The sequence below is a fragment of the Onychostruthus taczanowskii genome, unplaced genomic scaffold (genome assembly GCF_017590055.1).
Source record: "Onychostruthus taczanowskii isolate IOZ18803 unplaced genomic scaffold, ASM1759005v1 scaffold75, whole genome shotgun sequence".
Classification (NCBI taxonomy): domain Eukaryota; kingdom Metazoa; phylum Chordata; class Aves; order Passeriformes; family Passeridae; genus Onychostruthus; species Onychostruthus taczanowskii.
In genome coordinates, this window is record NW_024505339.1 from 2,209,024 (window position 1) to 2,230,686 (window position 21,663).

General features: G+C 48.0%; 1 protein-coding gene across 2 annotated transcripts in view; it reads right to left on the reverse strand.

Annotated features, from left to right (window-relative positions):
• Positions 1 to 236: 236 nt before the first annotated feature.
• The window catches only part of LRRC75A (leucine rich repeat containing 75A), a 57,329-nt gene continuing 35,902 nt past the window's right edge, over positions 237 to 21,663 (reverse strand). Inside the window, exons 3-5 of one of the 2 annotated variants that reach the window (XM_041423071.1) lie at positions 18,279 to 18,391; positions 2,026 to 2,339; positions 239 to 491 (exon numbers count right to left, since the gene is read on the reverse strand). In XM_041423071.1, the coding sequence (XP_041279005.1) occupies positions 436 to 491; positions 2,026 to 2,339; positions 18,279 to 18,391 (483 nt within the window). In that variant the 3' untranslated portion in view covers positions 239 to 435. Of the gene's footprint in view, positions 2,340 to 18,278; positions 18,392 to 21,663 lie in introns of both variants that reach the window. The other variant, XM_041423070.1, reaches the window with a different exon arrangement.

Sequence of the window (21,663 nt, forward strand, 5' to 3'; positions counted from 1 at the left end):
CCACGTTATTTTATTTTGGTAATATTTAAAATTTAAAAGATTCTTTTATGATGCTTCTGTGTCCACCTTATGCCCACCCTGATAAATCCAGCCCATGAACTGAGCTCTTTATTTCTCAGCCTCCTGAAGAAGCCAGAGCAGCAGCTCTCAGCACTGCCTTGTCCTCTGCTTTTTCCTGGGCATTCAACCTGGACAGAGGGAAAATTCAACACTGGGTCTTTATTAAACATTATCATTTATTTTGTTTATGGATAGCTCCTTTATTTCAAACAGAAATATTCCATATTCACTGGAAAGTTGTTGGGTTTTTTTTTTCATGCCTGTTGGAAAGAGTTAGAATTAAAAAAAAAAAACAAACCAATAAGGAAAAAAGGCTTGGATACATGCAAATCATACTGACTGTTGCCAAATGTAATAAAAGTAGCAGAGTTTTTTCTAAGTTACCTTCTTGCAAATGGAGGACAAGCAACCAGTGGCAGCCTGAAGCCCCTCTGGAAAAATGGACAGAGTCAATGGGACCAAAAGTCTGTTTGCACCCAAAAAAAGCCAAGCTGGAGTCACTGCTGGGAGCTGCTCAGAGAAGGGCTTGGGGCAAAGAGGCTCCCTCTGCAAAGGGAGTCAGCTCTGCTCCGTGGAACACGAAGGAGAGGAAGCTTTCCCCACTTTCCTGCCCTCCCCCAGATTTGGGATCCGATGAAATTCTGGTTCCAAAAAGCCAAAGTGCACATTGCAGCACTGCTGCTCTGGGCTGATCCATTTCCCACTGAAAATGAACCCAAAATCCTGGCTTAGAAAAAACTGGAACCTTTCAGGAACAAAGCACTTCTGGTCCAGGGGACAACAGCCATGGCCAAGGGAGCCCAAGGTTTTCTGGGGCTTTAAGTCCCAGCTGGCTGTGTGGCAGTGACAGAGGGGATGAACCCCACGCTTGTTTGACCTTTTTAACCCTTCAGTACCGTGGTCTCTTTTGTCAGTGATGCTCCTGAGCCCTGACTCCAGGATTTGTGTGTCCCTCCCAGAATGGATCAGATGCTCCCATCAAAAGCTCAGGAGTTCTTACAGCTGGTGGGAAACTGGGTTTTACTGGACAAATCCTGGGCAGGCACAGGTGCCAGCCTGGTTTTGGTAAGGCTGGAGGTGAGGGTGGTGTCCAGGCACGCTGCAGGCTGGGATTTAACCCTGCCCAGGAAAACAAAGCTCTCCCTCTGGGCTGGGCTCACAGTACTGAGAGGAACACCCCTGCTTGGTGCGTGAGCAGATTTTTGAGCTCTGGTTATTGTGTGAGGTTCTTGTTGTGTCTCAGCAGCCATGCCTCTCACCAGTGATTCCTGAAGTCAGGAGTGGGAAGGATTGAAGGTTTATCCCAGGCAAGTCCCTTTGGGGTGGCTGCTGTCCGTCCATCCCACGTGGGGAGCAGCTGAGACCCAGCACTGAGGAATGGGAGCCCTTCCCTGCGCAGCCTGCTCCCTTTTCTTGCCCTTCTGAGGTTTTGCAGCCCCTTGGAGATGCATTTCTGAGAGAGCCAAAAGCACAGCACACCACTAATGCTTCAAAACACCTGGCCAGCTGTTAGAAAATACAAACACTCTACGTGATCACTTTTATGTGTTCTTCGAGAAGAAAATCACTGACGCTCGTGGCACAGGGGGAAGGCAGCAGCTGGGACTCCTGGAGCACCCAGGAGTGGGAACAGACCCCCCCAGCTCTGAGGTTTTAAGTCATCCTTGCTCAAGGTGCCCCCCAAGGGCTGGCATCATGTCTGTGGTGTGGCAGCACCTTGCTCTGGGCCAGGCAGCTCCCCAGCCTCGGCTGTTCTGTCCATCTGCTCCCAGCCCGTGCTGCCAGCCCGGCCTGGCCCAGCCCTCAGCTCCTCCTGGCTGTCCCCTAGCCCCTCCTGCCCCTCCAAATCACTGAGCTGCCCCTCCCCAAACTCCAGGATGGTCGGCAAATTCCCCTGCTTGGGGCAGCGCCTCTTCAGGCTGACCAGGAAGGGTTGCGGCAGCGAGAAAATATCCACGTTGTTACCCAGATCGATCCAGGTGACGCTGGGGAACTTCTTGGGGTCCTTGAGGGTCTCGGTGAGGTCCCTGAGGATGGCCTTGGTGAGGCGGTTGCCGTTGAGGGCCAGCGTGGTGAGGCGGGGCAGGCCGCAGAGCGCGGGCAGCAGCTGCAGCAGCATCTCGTCCGTCAGCTCGGTGAAGCACAGCTCCACCGTGTCGATGTGCTCCGAGCTGTGCTCCAGGTAGGACGTGACCCTCTCCAGGTCCTTCAAGGTCAGGGGGATGCCTGACAAGTCCACGGTGTTGTCTTGGGGCTTCCCCATCAGCACGGCCTTCAAGCTGTGGGGGGAGGTGAGGATGGGGTTAATGGGGGGTGGCTCTGTTTGGGGGCAAGTTGCTGAGAGGGCAAGTGTTGGAAGGCTGGATGTTGGGGCAGATGAAACAGGAAAGCCTTATAAATATGATTGCCTGGCAAAAGATTTTGCCAGGAATATGGAATATTGAATATGGAAACCATAAGTGAGATTGAAATGAAAGCAAGCTTTGAGATACCTTAGTTACTGAACAACTGGAAAGCAATTGCATGGCTGGCTGAAGGTAATCCCCTTTTGATGGAACAATCCCCTCTGCTTGCAGACAGGCCCAAGGGTCAGAGCAGACCCTACTAGCTTGGCAGAAGGGGTCCAAAGAGCAGTTTTTAGGGTTTAAAATGTAACACAGTATGGTAATGTAATGATTCTTATAGGCTGTATGTAAATGCTACAGGATTTGTATCTTGTATTAGATTGGTTAGTGAGAATTAGAATATTCAGCACAGAAGATTTGTTGTATTGTAATGGGAACTTTGGTCTCTGTTACTCTTTCATGGTCTCTCTCATCCTCTTTACCACATCTTGTCTTCCTCTACCACTCTCTTCTCCTCTCTCCCTCTTTGGGGCCTGCTCTGAGCTGTGGCTGGCAGCTCCCAGCAGGGCCCCTGCACCCAGCCCTTGGCAATAAACCCCAAGTTCCCAGCTCAGAGCTGTCCCCTCACTCTGGTGTCACATCCATTCTTCAAACCATTTTGCTGTTGGTGATTTTTCAGCCCTCTGACCATCCTACCCCCATCACTCCTACACTGGATGCTGAGAGTTTTCAACTTTCTGTGCTGAAAGGCACAGAGAACACTGCAAGTGACCTGAGGCTGTGGAGAAGGCTTCCACAATTTATTGATAGCACTGGGATTACGGGTGTGGAGTTGGTTACAAGTGGGTAGTATCACAGGGTGGAAAACTTAAGAGTTTGGGGTTTTAGAATATAGAAATAAATATGAAGCAAGATGGAGGTTTTAGAGTGGAGGCAGGTTGTTCTTCTTTACCTTCTTCTTCCTTCTTCTTCGTGAGTTTTGTAATTGGACAGAACAGTCCACACTGCAGGCTTCCAGGGATCAGTTATTGGGTTAAAAGGGAAATAATCTAGGTGTCAGTTCTTAACTGGATAGTTTAGTCTTAAAAGACCTTGTAACAAGAGATTGTTGGCCATTTTGTGCCTTGCTTATGAAAGGCTGCAGAACTCATGGCTGTGAGGCTGCTTCACTGGTAGGAAATAATAAACACCTGAGCCCCAACATGAAATACCACCTCAAATGCCCTCAACCCAGACCTTGACAGTGGTAGAAAACAAATACAGAGAACCCACAGGCAAGGACAGGAGTTGTGGGAAGTGGATTTGTAGAAAGTTATATAATGTATTATAATTTATAATTTTATAATTAGGAAATAGTTGGCTTCTAGTTGTGATAGCATGACTTATAACATCTGTATTGTCTCATCCTTCTCATGAAACTAAAAATGGAATAAAAGTTTTCAAAATGCCTCTCAGTTGCCCCATCTCTGGGGCAGGAAAAGGTATTGTCCAACAAGGAGTTTTGGAGAGGTTTCGTGGAGGATTTCAGCTGGGATTGATGGGACTGTGGGAAATGGATTTGTAGGGAGTTCTCAGGGCCTGGCAGAAGGCTCACACAGTGTGCATCTGTGTGCAGACCTTGAGGTAAGAAATGCTGACTTAGAAATGCCATGGAATAGGACAGATATTGTTGAGAGAGAAACACAAGTAGAAACAAGTTTCAAAAGATGGCCTTGCAAATAAATCTGGATACTTTAGAGAAATAGAACTGTGAAAGATGCATTGTAGTGGCACCCACGAGGGGTAGTTTTAGATGATTGGCTTTAAGGCATGGTGTGGCAAAAAGCTGATATAAGAAACACTTATAATGTATTGTAACTAAAAAATAGTTGGCTTCTGATTGTGATGGCGTGAATTATAACACTTGTATTGTCTCACCCTTCACATGAGACTGAAAATGGAATAAGAGTTTTTAAAACACCTCTCAGTTGCCCCATCTGTGGGTTAGGAAAAGGGTATTGTCCCACAGAGGACGTCCAGCAGCTCTTCTCTAGGGTGTCTGTGCTGCTGGGGGTCACTGAGACATTCCAAGGCTGTTTCATGAGGAGCCCACACTCAAACCCCATCCTTCAGGAGTGCCAAGTTCATTTCTACCACTCCTGGAATAAAGAAGTTATCCTGGCTTTTCAGAGCCTTTCCTGCTGGTTTCAAAAGGGTGAGGATGCCCTTGATTAGACAGGCAGCAATTGCTGTGTGACATTTCCCACTAGGAAGCTCTTTGAGCAGCAGGACAGGATTTTTGTCCTCTCAGCTGCACAGGTGGGAAACTGAGACCCCTTAGCACAGGAAAAACAGACACCTCCAGGGTGGTTTGATCTCACTGCCAGTGTGTGAGACCTGTTCTCTCCTCAGCCTCACCACAGAGGAGATAACCCTACAAGAAACCCTCAGAAAAATACATTCTCACAATCTCAGAGATTTATGAGCATGAGCTGGGCTGGAGTTTCACAGGTCAATTTATCTCCAGCAAAGCCCTGCTGGCAAACCAGGTGCTGAGGATGTTTTGTTAATGAATTATCCTGGGTACCTGAGGAGGTGGAAGGAGCCCTGTGACTGCTGTGTCAGCTTGGTGGCCTCAGGTGTCTCCTAAGCTGGCCAAGGAATGTGAAGCTGTGGAGAATTCTGTGATGCTGCTGCTCTGGATCCTCTGGGAGTGTTTTTTCCAAGCTGCCCATGAGGGATGACTGCCCAAAGATTCCAAAGAAGAGGAAAAATGGGAGCTTTACCCCAAAAATCCATGCCCATGAGTTGTGTGCCAGTTAAATCCAGAGCTACTCCAAATCCAGAGCTGTAACTTGGTGTTGGCAGCTGCTTCTCTTGGACATCTACAGCCACATCATTTTTTGGGAGCAGCCCCGTGTGAGATCAAGGTGATGCCTCAGTAACAAGTTTTACCCAGCAAAAAAAACCCAAATTCCTCTTGTCTTGCAGTCTTTGAGCACCAAAGCAGCATCTCACTGCCAAATAAAGCACAGAGTACCCCTGTGAATCAGTGACAACCATTTAACAGCATGGCTAAAACACATCCAGGGCTTGATCCTGGTTTTATCCATTTTTTCCTGTGGGATATCTGGTGTGGCTTTAAATAAGCAAAGTTAAGGAGATAACAAAGGGGGAATGGGGACAGCTTCAGGACAGCTCTTTTCTTTTTCCTATTTTCAGCTGTTTTCAGTATTGCTGCACATTTGTTCTTTCCCTCAGAGCATGTATAGGATTTCTGCCAGGCAGGAAAAGGGGATTTCTCCCTGTGGTTTTGTCCTTTCCCCCTGAGAGGGATTTAGCTGACACCCAGTGGAACAGATTGATTCTCTTGTACAAGCTGCCTTTTCACCCTGCTGATGAGCACAAAGATCTCCTGAATCCCCAGGTCAGAGCAGCCCTGGGCTGGTCCTGGGGGAGGCTTTGCCCTCCTGTCCCTGGGGAACCAAGCAAACAAACCCCAAACAGGATTGCATCCAACCAGTCCCGTGGCTATTCTGAGCCAGAACATGGAAATAAGGGGGATATTTATGTTAACAAACAGCTGGAAAAGCTCCCAGCCCTGCCAGAAAAGTTGGCCCCAAATCTCAGGAGGAAAATCTTAACCATTAAGCAAATCCCTCTGAGCTTTAGTGGGGGATCAGTTACACCCACTTGGTTTCATCCTCACATTTTACAAGGCTGTTCCATAGGGAAAACACTGATTTTTTTCCCCCCAGCTGGGGTTTTGCCCAATATAACACCAGGATTGGGAATAGAGCCCTTCACTAAGCTCACACACTGGCAGGATGCTGATTTATCCACGCTCACGCTGAGCTAAAAGCTCTCTGCCATGGAAGCAGATCAGAAAATGTTGTCATAAACAGGAATATTGATGTTTAGATCAAAGGGGATGAAAAGAAAGGGGTTTCCTCCTGGTTTAAATTCATGGCACTGCTCTCAAGCACTGCACAAATTGTGACTTGTGTCGTGTTCTGAAGGAAAACTGGGATGTTCAGCCCAATTCCTTGCAAAGGAACAGCTCAGGGAAAATGAAGAGGCAGCCCCAGAGACTGAGGAATTATAGCAAGAAATTTGTAGAGACACCTGGTGAGAAAACTATTTATAAAAATGTCAGTGAAACATGATTGGATGTAATGAGTCACTCAAAAAAATCCAACACAACAAAAAAAGGTAAAATCCTGAGATAAAAGATTTGTCCTGAAATAATGGTGGTAGCAAGGATCAGTATTAAAGTCTTTTTCAAAATCCCTGCTCCAAATGATGGCAGTCAAACACTGGAGCAGAGATTTGGGAAAGGAAGGAATACAAACAAATGCTGCAAATTCAGTGATAATTTTGAGTAAAGGGTTGAGAATCCCCACCCTCAGAGGAGGAATCAAGACAAATAAATACAATTATTTAGCTTAAAGAGGGAATGTGACTTAGATAATAACATATTCTATATTGAATATCCTGTATATTGAATATCCTGAATATCCTATTACTTTATATTTTATATATATATAAAATATATCCATATAATGAGTATGAATAAAACAGAAATGAGAATGAAATGCTCTTTTTTCACCCCTCTTAATGCAGGACACCTCCTGAGGCTGAAAGACTGAATTCTCAGGGGATAAAAGGAGCTCAAATTAACCTCCAGCCATGGGATATCCCTGAGATCAAAGACTTTGTGGGAGGTCCCAAGTGGATAGGGCACTGCTGTGGCTGAGAACATCCAAAGTCATGGTAGCATTTCAAAATAAATAAATAAAAATTTTGCTCTGGACTAACTGAAATTGAGGAGCAGGAGCAATTAGCAGCTCATTTGCATGCAGCTCCTGCTCCAGGAGCCTGCCTTGGGATGGGGAGGGAAGGGAAGGTCCTTGCTCTGTTTCAGAACCATCATTTCCCCCCCTCAATTTGTTTTTATTTCCTGCTAAACAAAATGCTAAAAATAAGCACTTGGGAGCAATCAAAATGCTTTGCTATAATTATAACTCTATTTAATTTAGTGGGGGAAAAAAAAAAAAAAGTAAATCTGCTGTTGGAGAGCTCCATTTTCCTATCCCATCCTCCCCAAAATAAAATGTATTTATATCACCCTCCCAACGATATAATTTGCTCCCAAACCTCTGTTTTTATACAGAAATTGTTGGGATTTTCCCAGCAAACTCTACTCCAGTGCAGCTGCAGCTGACAGAACCTGGATTTTGCAGGAGAGGCAATTTGCACAAATGCCCAGAGAAAAACAATCAGCAATTCAAAGGAAAACATGTTGGGCTCCTGGCTTTTGGAAATGACTCCCTGGAAGAGAACTGGCCCAAAATAAGGATTTGTGTTACAATAAATATTTGAGAGTTTGCCATAAAACAAACAGCATTTTCTTCAGATTCTAGCACAGGAGGGGAAAAAAAAGGCTGGAAAGGCTCTTGGAAAGAGATTTTTATGATTGGATAGATACAAAAGCACCCAAATCATGTTGGATTCACATGAGCAACTCCCCACTAGGGAGAGAGGAAGCAGGGCTGGTTAGGAAAAGAACCTTTAAATCCATTTGCAGCCCTCAGTGTCCAAAGGGAAGAGGCCACAGGAAAAGAAATTCCTAAAAATTTGCTCATAAAAACACCCAACTGGCTGCCAACATGGGTAAAAAAAGTGAAAGAAGAGGAGGAAAAAGGGAGAGGGATGTGATGGAGAACAGCAGTGCTGGCCAGGACTGCAGCATTTTTCTGGAAAAGCAGGATGGAGATTGCCCTAAAATCCGTAATTCCAGCCTCTCCCTTTGGTTTTGTTGGTGCTTTGTTTGATTTTTGGAAGGAAGGACCCCGTTAACAGGCTGGATGTGACCCCAAAAGTGAGGGGAGAGTGTGGCTGCTCCTGCTCTGTCCCCTCACCACAAACTGAGTTTTGCCACGTCGATGGAAATTAGGGCTGGTGTTAATTATCTCCATCCCATTCCAGAGCCTGAGGAGTTTTGGGATGGAGGAAACACCCAGGAACAGCCAGGCTTGAGAGGCAATGGCTCCAATTCACCAAAATCCTCTCCCAGCCCTCAAATCTGTCCCTGGTGTTGTCAAACAACAACAACAAAAAAAAACCAGGAAAAAATTGTGGAGAAGCCCCTGTATCCAGGCCCTCGCTGAGGGTTTGAGGTTCACACTTAGCAGAGGCTCTTTGTGTTTCCTGTTCCTTGAAATAAGTTGAATTCTGTTCATACGAAGGGGAAAACCCCAGGATTTTTGGGGGTGGGGAGATGTGGGGAGAGAAATTTCAACTCTGATCCTCCAGCACAGTTTTCTCATCAGAAACAAACAAAAAAAACGCCCAAAAAAACTCTCTCCCAACTGCTCTTCCTGCAATTAGGGAGTGATCAGCTGCCAAAATGTGTGCCTGGGGCTTGGCTTTCCCTAAAATGTTTATTTTATTGGAGCACAGATCACATTTGGAAGAGTTTAGGCAGGCTGAGGTCCCCTCTTGCTCTGATGAGAGCCAGAGCACGAGAGGCAGCCGCCAGCCCGGCTCCCAGGGTCCTGCTTGTCCCCCTCCCTCCTTGGGAAGGGATTTTTTCCAGAGCCAGGAGCTGCCATCACCCCCTATTTTTCCCTTTTCCCCCCCAAAATCCTTGGCAGGACCCTATTCCCGGCCGAATCCTGCCCTTCCCACCAAAATCCCAACAGCTCTGGGGCCCAAAGTGAAGCCCAACATGGCTCCTGCCACACTCAGGGATGGATCAAAGGGGAAACTCCAGCTCCTGACCCTGGGCACAGCTGGTTTGGGGGGACAGGGACCCAAGGGATGGGTCTGGGATGTCCCATGTGGGGCTGGTGGCCTCCAACCACATCCAGGAGGTCAGGAAGCCCCCCCAGAGCAGAGAACATCCTGAGGAACATCCAGGGATTTGTGCTGGAGGAGCTGCAGCAGCCAAAGGAAGAGGAGATGGACACAGTGAGGCAGCCAAGAACCTCTCACCTGACGTTTGGCCAGTTTTTAATCAGAATTTGTACATCTATCGAGCCAAAAAAGCTTTGTTTCACCTGGTTTTCAACACCCAGGTGTTCAGCTGGCCAAGCAAACTCTGTTCCTGTGGCCACCCTGCCTCTCTGCAGGGGCCCACGCTGCTCCCAGGGGCTGGGATGGGGTCCCTGGGACTCAGGATAAGGAGCTCTGGTGTTGGGAATTCCAACCTTGGGGAGCATCTGCTTCACATTAACACCAAACACTGGGTCCCCCTCAGCCCAGAAGAACAGAGCCACCATTGTCTCCTCAGCTGCCATCCAGTGAGGAATAACAAGGTACAACCTGACCCACTGCTTCAAAAGAAACAGGGATTTTTTGGGTGCCTTTTTCATCTTCTGTTCCAATGAGAGGATTTCTCAGCACCCCTCTCCTTTGTCCCTGCAGCAGAGGTTGAAATTGAATTTCTGGCACCCCGTGGGTTACTTTTCCTGCTGGGCACAGTTTTTGGTGCAGTTATTTCATTTTAAATCCCCTTCCCTGAGCCCAGGGGCGGCAGAAAGCGGCTGCAGCCATTCCTGCAAAGCCAAACAAAGGGAAAAATCCAGGCAACGAGAACAGCTTGAGCTGCCCAAAGGAAACTCCCTCTTCCCCCAGCTCTCCATTGCTTTTGGCAGGTTGTTTCCCTGCTGATGGGGGGATTTCAGCCTCCAGCTGCCCCCAAAGATGCAAAGAGAGCAGGGAGCAGAGGTGGGGCTGGCTGGTGGAGCAGAGCAGGGATGTGATCCTGAGCTCTGAGCAGCCAAACACTGCCAGGCTCCCCCATCCCCAGGCACGGCAAATTCTGCTGGACAAGCAGGAAAACCACAAAAAACCTTCCCTGGATTTTCCCTGGCTGCCTGTTTGGCTTCTCTGCTCCAACACAGGCCCTCCAAATGCAAATATTTTGCCTTTTTCTCTGCTTTCTGCACCCACCAGTGATGAGGGTTTGTATCACTGTGCTCCGAGCTGGCTGTTTAAGGAATGCTGCTGCAGAGATCAGCCCAACAACAAATCTTCCCCAGTGATTTGTCCATATTATTTTGTCAACACATGTTTGGGGTTTTTTTTTGGTTTTTTCCCCCAAATCTCCAGCTCATCATCTTTGGGATAACGAGCCTCACTGGAGGGGCCAGCATGAGCCAGCAGCTGATGAAAGCAGGGAATGCAGGAGAGGACTGGCTCCAGATGGGCATTTCTGCCAGGCCAGGAGCTGCCCAGGGATAATCCTCATTCCCCAGGGCACGAGAGGAGTGACTGCAGCACACGAGGGTGGATTCATCCAGAAAAAAAAACCCAGCTCCCCAGCCTGGCGCTAATCCTGGATAAGGGGAGAGTGAAACACCTGCAAGAACATATTGCCACCCTGGGCTGGACAAAAGGGATCAGCCTTGGGGGCTCCTTTGACACTGGGATGTGTCAAAACACAGCCTGGCAAGGCCTGGAAAAACTTGAATGTGTCCAGGGGCTTTGGACATTTTCCTGGAGGTGCCAAAATCCCCTTTTGAGATGCAAAAGAACCTTCTGTGCTTCAGATGCTCCAGAGGGTTTTTTTATTTTTTATCTCCACTCCATCTCCCAGGAGTCAAGGGGTGTGTGAGGATGAAGGGTCGGAATGGAAGAGGGTGAGCCCAGATTGTGCCACCCGTGGGGACTCTCAGGGGACAGACAGAAGCCCCTGGTGATGCCACGGCCCCCCGCTGTCGCCGTTCCCATTTGCAGCGTTATTTTAAAGCGTTATTTCCAGTCAAAGAGAGCAGCAGCAGCAGCAGTGGGAGGTGGGAATTCACCGAGTTAAAGTGATGGATGAGCTCACTAAACACCTTCATTCACCGCCTGAAAGGGCTGGGGAAATAAAATAAATTTAAAGAGTGCCTATCAAAGCTTCATCATCGAGCTTGATGGTCTTAATTGGGAAATATAGCCCGGGGTGACAGCCAGGCTGGGCTGGCTGGGGATTAAATGGGCTCCATGCCTTTCCCCCATGGAGCAGCATCCAGGCCCCAAATTGCCCCTCACCACCCAAAAAAAGGAGTCAGTGTCTGTTTTGAGACAAAACAAATCATCACAGAGTGTCTGGACCACTTCCAAGCAGAGGGGATGAATTATTTTCCCAGCTGATTCCCTCGTTTAATAACAATTTCTACCGGTTGGTTCCCGGCCCTGCAGCCCGAGTGGTGGGGATGGATTTAAATAATCCCCGCCATGTGTCCATGGAAAATCTCATTTCCACTCTGCCCAGAAGCAGAGGAGCAATTATTAAAAAAAAATAAATTAAAACCCCACACTTTTCACCATCAAAGGCCTTTTCTAATTAAGCACTGGACTAAAAACACACTTAAGGAGGCATAAGCATCCAAGTGCAAGGAGGTGGGAGGGGAGGAAAACCACCATTATTCCTTGATTCAGCTGCAGGAGGAGAGAGGAAAGGGGAGGATGAGGATGGCTAGAAATGGAGGTTTTAAATCCCAGGTAGTGCCTTAAAAACCTGAGGTTTATAAGGCTGCAGCAAAAGTGAGAGGGAAAAGTCAGTGGGGAGGAGTGTCCTGCTGCTCTAAATCACCCCAGCGTGGCCTCAGGTTGTTTCTGCTTTATTTTGCAGCATTTCTGGCTGACAGGAGCAGCAAAAGCAATTTGAGATTTTGTCAGGGTCAGTATTCATCAGTGTGGGGGGAATGGTGTTTGCAGTTTGGGTCAATTGTTTTCAATTCTGGGGCAACCCAGACAAGGAGCAGGGGAAGGGTTCATTTTGCACACTGAGCCAGTGGAAAACTTGAAGTCCCCCCCGGATGTGCCAGCCCTGTGCCACCAACCCGGGTGGCATTTCAGTGGCCATGAATTATTCACAGCTCAGCTTCAAATGCAGGTCTTGGTTAATGCCAGCTCCTTGCTGGGCAAGGTGTGCCAGGAGCTGCAGCCTCTCCATGGGCAGGGATAACCTTTTCCCCAGCCAAATTCAGATGGAAAAATAACTCAGTTCCACCCCAAACCTGCTGGTCTGCTGGCCAAGTAGTGGCAAGGAATGATTTCAGCACCTGCTTGGTGTGGTTTGCTCAGTTTTTCCAGGAAGCAGGGGGCAGATCCTGCAACTTCCACTGCAACAGGCACAGGAAAAATCTGATTTTCTCAGAATATCATCAACAATAACTCCCTTCATCCTTTAAAGTTACTTAAAGGATACCTGGAGGCATATAAAAGATGTGGAGATGTGTTCTTGGCTTAGTGGTGGACTTGATCTCAGAAGGTTTTTCCAGCCTTAATGATTCCATGATGGTGGCAGCTCCTTTAATTGCCACAAGCCACACATTGCAGAATTATTTCTCAACCACAGCTCTCACAGATCTTTACTCCCCCAGATTTGCAGCATTCCACCTTCCCCCCACACCAGGCATTTCATCTGCTCACAGCTTAGCCCTGTTTTCATCCTGCCAAAAGTCTCTGACTCTTTAAACTCAACCAGAATCATCACAGCATTTTCCTTCCAAGCCTCTGGAGCCTGAACGGTGAAGTTTAATGTCCTGAATTCTCTGTGCTTTTGGGCCCTTCAGCATCATCCAGCAGGGAGAACTGGGTGGAAAAGGAATTCCCTGGGTTGGTTTTCAGCCTCTATTTTGCTGTAGCACTGGCACACTCGGGCTGCTGAGCTGGGAGCAGCTCAGGACATGCCTGTGCACTGTCAGGTCCATCCCTCCCTGCCTGACACCCCCTCCCCAATCCAGGGATAAAGTGGAAACCAGGGACACCCTGAATTTATACCCCACTAGCCTGAAAAGATAATTATTTAACACCAAATCCTCTTAGTGCTGTACATTATCAACTTTAAAATGACAGCTTTCTTTTTTTTTTTTTTTTTTAATTTTTTTTATTCCTCTCTCATTCAAGAAATCCATCTCCAGCTGGATGGAATCCTTCCTTTCTTCCCGCTCAGCCTGTGCTAGATGATGGCTGGCCTGTTCCTCCTCTCCCCTCCAACATCACACCCCATTCCCACCAGGACAACACATTTCAGTAGGGTTTTTGCATGGTCACAAAATCCTGGGGTTGCCAGAGGAGATGTTTGCACATTAAACAGCATTTTTTGAGAAGATTAATTGGAATTTCTACATGACAAGGAGCTCCAGGGAGCTGCATCCCAGCTCCAGAGGGTTGGGATTTTCCCTTTTTTCTGGGAAGCAGCTTGGGCACATTTAACCTCAGGTTTAACCTACCCACGCCACTCAAATCCCTTGGGATTCCACAAAAAATCCCAAATCCCAGCCAGGCACATGCAAAGGACCAGCCCCAAATGCTGCTCCTGTTCAGATATCTTGGAAAATGGATTTTCCACAAAGCAAAGGAGCAGCTTGGAAGTCACCCAGCCCACGAGAGAGCACAGACACAGCAGGGACTGTGCCTGCAGCCAGGCATGTGCCAAAGGGAATAAACTCAAGGGGCAGCAGCCCAGAGCAGCATGGGGAGGAGGGAACAGAACAACTGACAGGGCACATCAGGGTTTGTTCCCAGCCCAGCCATAAGAGAAAGAGAAAAGTCACATCTTGAGTAGCTATAAAAATCCAAACTGGGCAGATGGAGGAAATGCCCCATGGCCATGGAGGAAAGCGAGGTGGGGAGGACAGAGGTGATGAAAAGGGCATTCCTGGGATAAAATTACGTCCAACTTTTTCTCCCAGCTCCTTACTGGTACCTCAAAAAGTTCCTTTTTTTCCTCTCTGTGTGCCCTGAACCCCATCTAAGTTCCTCATTTGCTGTGTGGGGAAAAGCCAAATCCCAGAGCCCCCTCCTGCCCTTCAGCACCACAAATTCCCAAATATTTCTGCCAAAGCACAGAAAATATTCCCAATTTATTAAGCTGGCTGAGCCCTGTGTGAACTCCACCAAACCAAAGGTGTCTCCCAAAGGTTTTCCACTCTCTCTCCCAAAAATCTTAGCTCATTTCTGTGTCACTCCTGGCCTTCCCATCACATTAAGACATTTATTAGAGAGTGCCTCTGAGCCTGGGCTGAGCATCCCAACCTGAAAAGCCACCAGGAGCCAGAACTTTGCTTTTCTCCACCCCCAGAGCCTCAGGCCATGCTGGACACAGCAGAGAGGTTTGGGAATTGCCTGTTTTCCACTGCAAAAGTTGGAAAACTATACTACCACCCCAAACCACTTAGTTCTGGGCATTTGGAGCATCCTCCGTCCCCTCAGCTCCCTGGGACAGCCGTGGAATGTCCATGGAATGGCATCCCATGGGCACAGGGAGAAAGGGTCACCCACACACATCCCAAAGGCTCCAGCTCCCACATTCCCTGCTCTCCTGCAGCAGCTCCAGCACACACACACACACACACACACACACAGAAATGGGATTTTAATGACCAGGAGACCCTGCTCCAGCCTCCTCCCACCTCCTGGGTTTGTGCTGGATGCTCTGAAGGGAACATTTGTTGCAGGAGCTCCAACTTCTCTTGCTCGCCCACCAGCTGCCACAGCAGAGGAGGATTTCCAGCCACAAACATTCCCTTTCTGTTCTCCAAAGGGCTTCTCCCACCATTAAAATTCATTTTGAAATTATTTTTTTCCTTTGTAAAGCAATGCAAGCAGGCACTGCCAGCATGAAAGCCCAGCACCCAGCATTCCTGCAGGACAGAAATGTTTTGTGCCCTACATAAAATCAGGAGTGGGATGCTAAAAGATCATTCCTGCCATCAAAATAAGGCTGCTCAACCAGTGTAAATTCATCACTAAATCCAAACACCTTCTGTTCTAACAGGCCTCTGCTCCTGGATGCCAAATGTCATGGAGAACATCCAACTCTCAGGTAACCAGGGGTTAAATCTGCCACAGCCTCACAGAGCCTCCACACTCCCAAAAGCTGTCCCAAATAATTAATTTTCCTGCTATTTTCAAGGTGATTTCTAATGATTTCACATCAGAGGGTGAAAGGAGTTCAGGCTGAGTCCCATGTGTCACCAGCAGAAAGGACAAGTGGCAAAGAAAAGAAAGGGCTGGAGCGAAGGAAAACCATCTGGAAAACCCAGGAGAAGTGAGAAAAGAATCAGCTCCTGGCTCTTTCCAGGTGCCAGCATTTGGAGTTTTGCATGAGCGAGGCCTGGGAGCTATGAAACAAAAAATGGGGTTAGAAAGTGCAGAAAATGCCACGTTGGCTCAGCCTGGTGTGGACACTTGGGGGTTTCTCTGAGCAGCAGAAGGGTCAAAAAATCCACAAATTTAGGTCCAGATTGACCCCATTTCATTCTATTTAAACTGAGCTGCTTCACCCTAAATTCCTTCCCTGCTTCGTGCAGGGGCAATAACAAGAACTGTGTGTAAAAAGAAAAAATAAAGGGTTTATCTGATGTAAATTTGGAGTTACAAAGTGAATATTTGATATTCCTTCAGCTGGTGCCCACTGCCCCATCCTCCCTGCTGCATTCCTGGCTCATCCCTACCACAACAGAGCGGGATATCCCCAGGGGTGGTTTCCTCTGGGAAACACCTCCTTGCTCCCAGCCCTGCTCCACAGCAATGACGGGAGCTTGGATTCCCGGATTGCTTTTGTGATGCTGAAGGCCGGCGCTTGGCAGCAGCAGGAGCAGGGAGATTCCAGGAGCAGGGAGATTCCAGGGCTGGAATCGTGTCCCCAGGCAGAGCCAGGCGCAGAGAAATGACTTTAGCAGGCTGCCTTCATCCTGCTGCTGTCGGCTTTCCCCGATTTTCATCCCTGGATGTTTAATGTATTCCGAGGGAGGCGTGGAGACAGCGAGGGAGAGCCAGACAGATTTATAATGTGCCAAAAAAATAAGGTCATTTGGCAGAGGTTTGGGTGCTGCTGTGCCAGGGCTGGGAATGTCTGCCTGGATTTAGGGAGCACACCCAGCCTGGGAGGAGTTGGGATTAGGAAGCACAGCCTCCCCCCTCTGCCCGGCCAAAAAATCAGCTCCATCCTCTGTGCCCATCCTCCTCCTCCTGCTGCTCTGCTTCCCATCCTCACCTGCAATGGATGTGTGGGTGTGGATGAGGGAAAGCGATTTTCCCTGCAAGACACACAGGAAAAAGGGTGGATCTGTGATATTGGGCAGTTCCTGCAACACCTGGCAGCAGGGCTGAGTCAGGGCAGTGCCAACACGTGGGAATGGGAACTCATGATTCCCCTGGGAGCAGCACAGGGCATTGGAAACCCCAGCCCAGAGCAGGATGCTCTCTATAAAATCCCTGTTTTATGGCATTTAGACCTTAGCAAAAGACTGACTTCACCTTCCAGCAAAGGGTTCAACTCCCTCCTCCTATTGCCACCTCCTAAAAGAGCATCTAAACCAGAAATCCAGGAAAATCCCACCCTCCAAAGCCTGACTGGGGCAGAACCAGCAGCCCACGCTGGCACTGGGTCACTTCAGGGCTCGCAGACAGCCAAAACCTCATCCAAAAACCTCATCCCAAAACCTCACCCCTGCTCCTAAAGGCCCGGGAAACCTCAGCTATTTCCCGGCTGCTGCAAGGAAAAGCTGCAGCTAAAGCCTTGCAAATCTCGGGCACGAGGCTGTGCTCACACCGCAGCTGATCCCGGGCTGGGGATTAAGGACAGGGATTGGTAATTAAAGACAGAGGGGCACAAAGCAGGCTCGAAGTTTTTTCATTTCCAAGGATTGCGTGTGGTTTGGGGGCTGTAAAGAGCTCGGCGATGCAGCAGCAGTGTGACTTGAACAATGCCCTGATGGGGTGATAAGGGTTGAGCATTTCCGACTCTAATTAAGAGGAAACCCCGGAGGGTAATGAGCTGCTGGGTCATTACGGCTTCGTGTGCCCGCAGGACACAGCCTGGGAGCTCCAAACTCCCCCAGTTTCTGCTGCTTTATTGGAAACTGCAGATTTTAACCACCAATACACCTTAAAAGCCACCAAAAATGTGGGTAACACTGCTAGTTAAACACATTTCTCCACGTTTTGGTCTCTCAGGACAGCACTTTGTGAGGATGATAAGCCAGATCCCTGGGAGATGTGCTCCTAATCCTATTTGACCACTCAATCCTTTATTTCCTTGTGTCTTTTTTTTTTCCTCCTGTAACCATGTTCCTCCCCTCTCTTTACCTATCCTGGTTTGTTTTTTTTTTCATTGTATTAATTCCCACTACAGCTCCATTACAACCAAAACTCTCCTGGGACCATGAGCCAGCACCTGGATACAAATCCTGACTCTCCCAGATTGCAGCTTTGTTTCTATTTCTCGCTTCCTTAAGCAAAAATAATAAATATATAATGCCCAACATAAGGAAAGCAAGCAGCCCTTTCTATTCCCATCAGCCTCATCCACAGGTTTCTCAGCTCTGTGGATCCAGAATGACACCAGATGGGAATGCTTTGCTGAGGAGCTGGATGAGGAGGGGATTTGGGTTATTTTTTTCCCTATTTTGAACAACAAAGTTCCTTCTGTGTAAACTGCAAGCCACCGTGTGCATGGTGACACGTGCCTGTACATTAATTACCAGCTAATTAAGAGCTCTTGGAGCAGTTTGGGAGACAAGGGATGTTTGGAGGATGGATGGCTCAGGTTTTCCAGACCATTCCTCCTCCCCAGGCACTGAAGTGCAGCTCTCCTCTGCAGCAGGGAAAGGAAGATGGAAATAGAGGAAAACATCTCTGGGGGAGCATGAAGGAACCATAAATGGGGGAAATGCTGGTGAGATTGGAGAGGAAGGAGGATTTGGAGGTTGGGACACCCCTGTTCTGAGCACTTCCCTTCACCCTGGTGGATTTGTTCCTCCTGTGGCTGCAGGGAGAAACAGGCAGCTCCCACATTTGCCAAAACCACCGTGAAAAACCCCCCTCCCCACTGTCCCCAGCACCGTGGTGGCCCTGAGGGGTGGCAAGGCCAGCCTGGGGACAGGGACTCACCAGGACTGCGGCTTCCTCTTCATGATGCCCTGGCGTCTCCACTGCGAGTGGGGGCTCAGGTGGTAGGTGAGCTGCCTGCAGAGCTTCTCCATGGCTCCCAGGGAGTCCCCTTCCTGCAAAAACATGGAAAGGACATGGGGTGAGGGCTCTGCAGCATTGCCACCACACCCAGGGGGTGCTCTGAGCCCAGAGTGGCTCCAGCTGAGAGGCCTTAAGGGATCACCCTTAAAACTGTCTAGAGAGGGGGGGAAAACCTCTCTGATTGCTAAAATTCTGCAGGATGATGATGATGATGATGATGATGATTCTTATTATTACTACCACTACTACTATTACTACTATTACTATTAACTTTATTATTATCCCACCGTTACCATCTGACACCATGCAACAGCTTCCAGTGCTAAAATGTGGCAGAGATTGATTAAATTTGGTTAAATCACCCATTCATCACCACCAAAAGCTGCTTCCCAGAGGCTTTGTGAGCTGATGGAGTCTTGGGAAGAGAAAGTCTCACAACACTTAATTGTTAGGAAAAATAAAACATGAAGAAATGTGGCGCCTTCTTGATTTTGGATCAAATTTCCCTCCCAAGGGATACTGGGCTTGGAAAACTTGAACTCTGAAAGTTTCTAAGGATTTGGGTCTAGAAATTTTGGGTCCTAAAAATAAAATAAAACACAATCCTCAGTATCCAGACTGTTCCATCATGTTTCAGGATTTTCATACACATGATCTGCCATCCAGTAATTCCAACCACCCATCCTGCAGTGCCTCTTTTGCTCTCTGAAAGGTCACAAGCAGAGATGAACCTGACTGAAATATCAATAATGACAAAAAGAGATCCAAAATGCGACAATTTGTGCTGTCTGCCTGGTTTTATCAAACTGCTGCATCATTAGGGAGGACACAGGAATTAAAGAGGAAAAAACCCTACAATAAACAGTCAGCCTGGGCTGCTCAGCTACAGGCATAGCTCAGGATTTTCTGGGAAAATACAGGCAGGAATGCTGAGGAAGGTGCTGCATCTCCTCTGCCTGGACAGCCAATTATTGCTGCCTTCACATCCTCCCTGAGAGCTCAGCTTTTGCAGCCTAATTTATGAAATTTATGCAATTTATGCAATTTATTCCCCCCTTCACCTCCGCATCAGTGGAGCGGGACCGGCCTTATAAAGACATCATAAATATTGAATTACCCAGGAGCAATTGGGATTTTGACAAATCACTTGGGGGTGTACAGGGAAACAATTACAGCAGGTTTTCTCAGGGTAAAAAAACACCCAAACCCACAACAACCACAAACCCAGGACATCTCTGCAGGTGGCTGGGGCAGAAATATCAGCCAGGATTTGTGAGGTTTGACTCCACTCTAACAACGAAGCCTTGTCTTAAACTGGGAGGGTTTCTTCCCAGATACATCATGATGATTCCCATGAATCACCAGCTGATTTTCCAGCTGATTTTTCCCTGCTAATTCCAGAGTGGTGCTTGCCCAGCTTGCCAGGGGATTTCAGGTAGAAACTGCAGATCCAGGGATCCCAGCAGGACACAGAGTATGGAAAACCCTGGGAACCAGGAGCCATTTTCCCCCTGAGCCTCTGATTCCCAGGAAATCTGGGTTTATAGGAGCACATTTAAACCCCTGCTTTTCAACACCTCATTCACCACCACGCTGAACCCAAAATCTGGGTTTTCATCCCACAGATTTAATTCCTCAGCGTTCCCACAGCTCCTCTCCCACTGCAGGCCCTGTGGCAAAAACCAGCCCCAGGCCTGGATGAACCCTGGGAGGCTCAGCCTGTAGAATGAACACTGAGAAAATTAAGAAAAGCAAGATTTTTACCTCATGTTTCCCACTGGAAAGCCTGAAAAAGCAGGCAATTCCTTAATTAGAGCCTCAAAACATTTGGGAAGGCAACACTGCCAGCAACACCTTCCCGGCTGTGGAAGCACCCGCCCCAACATGAGAAGAAAACACCACGGATTTTGACACCTCTCTCTCTCTCTCTCTCTCTATATATATATATATATATATATTTTTTTTTTTTTTTTTTACCTGCCAGCTGCCAGCAGCTTTCATTTCATCTGCTTTTCAAAACATTTTTAAGAATTGCAGCAGCCCCTGAAATAGCAGAGCCCACCCTCAGGGATGAGCGGGGGTTTCCAGCTCCGAGGCCTCCCTGGAAAAACTGCCGTGGAAAAGGAAACAATGTGCTAAAATCGTGAGGGGGAAGGACACTGGGCTGGCATTTTGTGCTGCAAATCGCCTCCAAAATAACCCTGGAAAAAACAATTCAAGCTGTCTCCAGCGTTATCCCAGCTGAACTGTTAGGGAAGTGAAATGATTCACAAGAGGAACACGGAGAAGCTGAGAAAGTAAAAAAAAACCACCACAAATTTTTGCTGTTTCAGGTGTGTCATGGCCATCTTGCCTCTCCAATGAGGTTTTTTGAGGTTTTTGATGAGGTTTTTTTTTCCCTCAAGCAGCTCCCAGACCCCCAGATGGCTGAGGGAAGCTCAGGCCTGAACTTCCCATCCTGAATAATTTCAGTTCCTGAATAATTCAGCCCAAAGGAGTTCAGCTCAGCAAACCCAGCCCATCCATGCTGGTACAGGAGCAGGACAAGGAGTATTTTAATATTTTCTCCATATCCAGCTCATCTTTCCATGGCCATCCCCACCCTTTCAGCCCTTTTTCTTCACAAGCTCAACTCCCAAGCCCTGCAGGTCCTGGGATATTTCTGTTTTGGAGGGTTTAATAAGTGATTTAGAGCACATGATTCCTGCACACATCAACTCTGTAGATAAAAAAAAATAATAATAACAAATAAAATTCCCATTTCAGAGCCCTCCTAACGCACAGGATGGGCTCCTTCCTTCTGCACATCTCATTCCCACAAATTCTGTGCTTCAGGAACCTCCGTTTTTTAGGTTTTTACCCAAACCTCTACAGCCCCAAAACTCATGTGCAGGAGAAGGGACTTTGCTGGTGCTGTTCCAAGGCCTCCAAACAAAAGCTTTTCCTTGTTCCTGATCCAAGTCTATCAGGAAATAATTGGAGCTGACACACACACCCTGGTGGGACTGAGCCCAAGAGCTTGTTTGGAAAAGGAATCAGCATAAAAATCAGCTTAAAAAACCAGCCCAGCTCGTGCTGGCAAGGTTTGAACCTCACTGGGGAATGGGAAGACCCCCAGTTGAGGGGATTAGCCTGGGGGAGGGATAATGCCAAGAATTCTTGTGGGATGCTCCCTCTGCCTTGGTATAACATCTCTGCCCTGCACCATCAGAACCCTCAGAAGGATGGAGAAAAAGACACAAACCCTTCTGGGCAGATTCTCCTGCTTCCAGGGGTGAAGCACTTCCCACAACAACAAAATCGA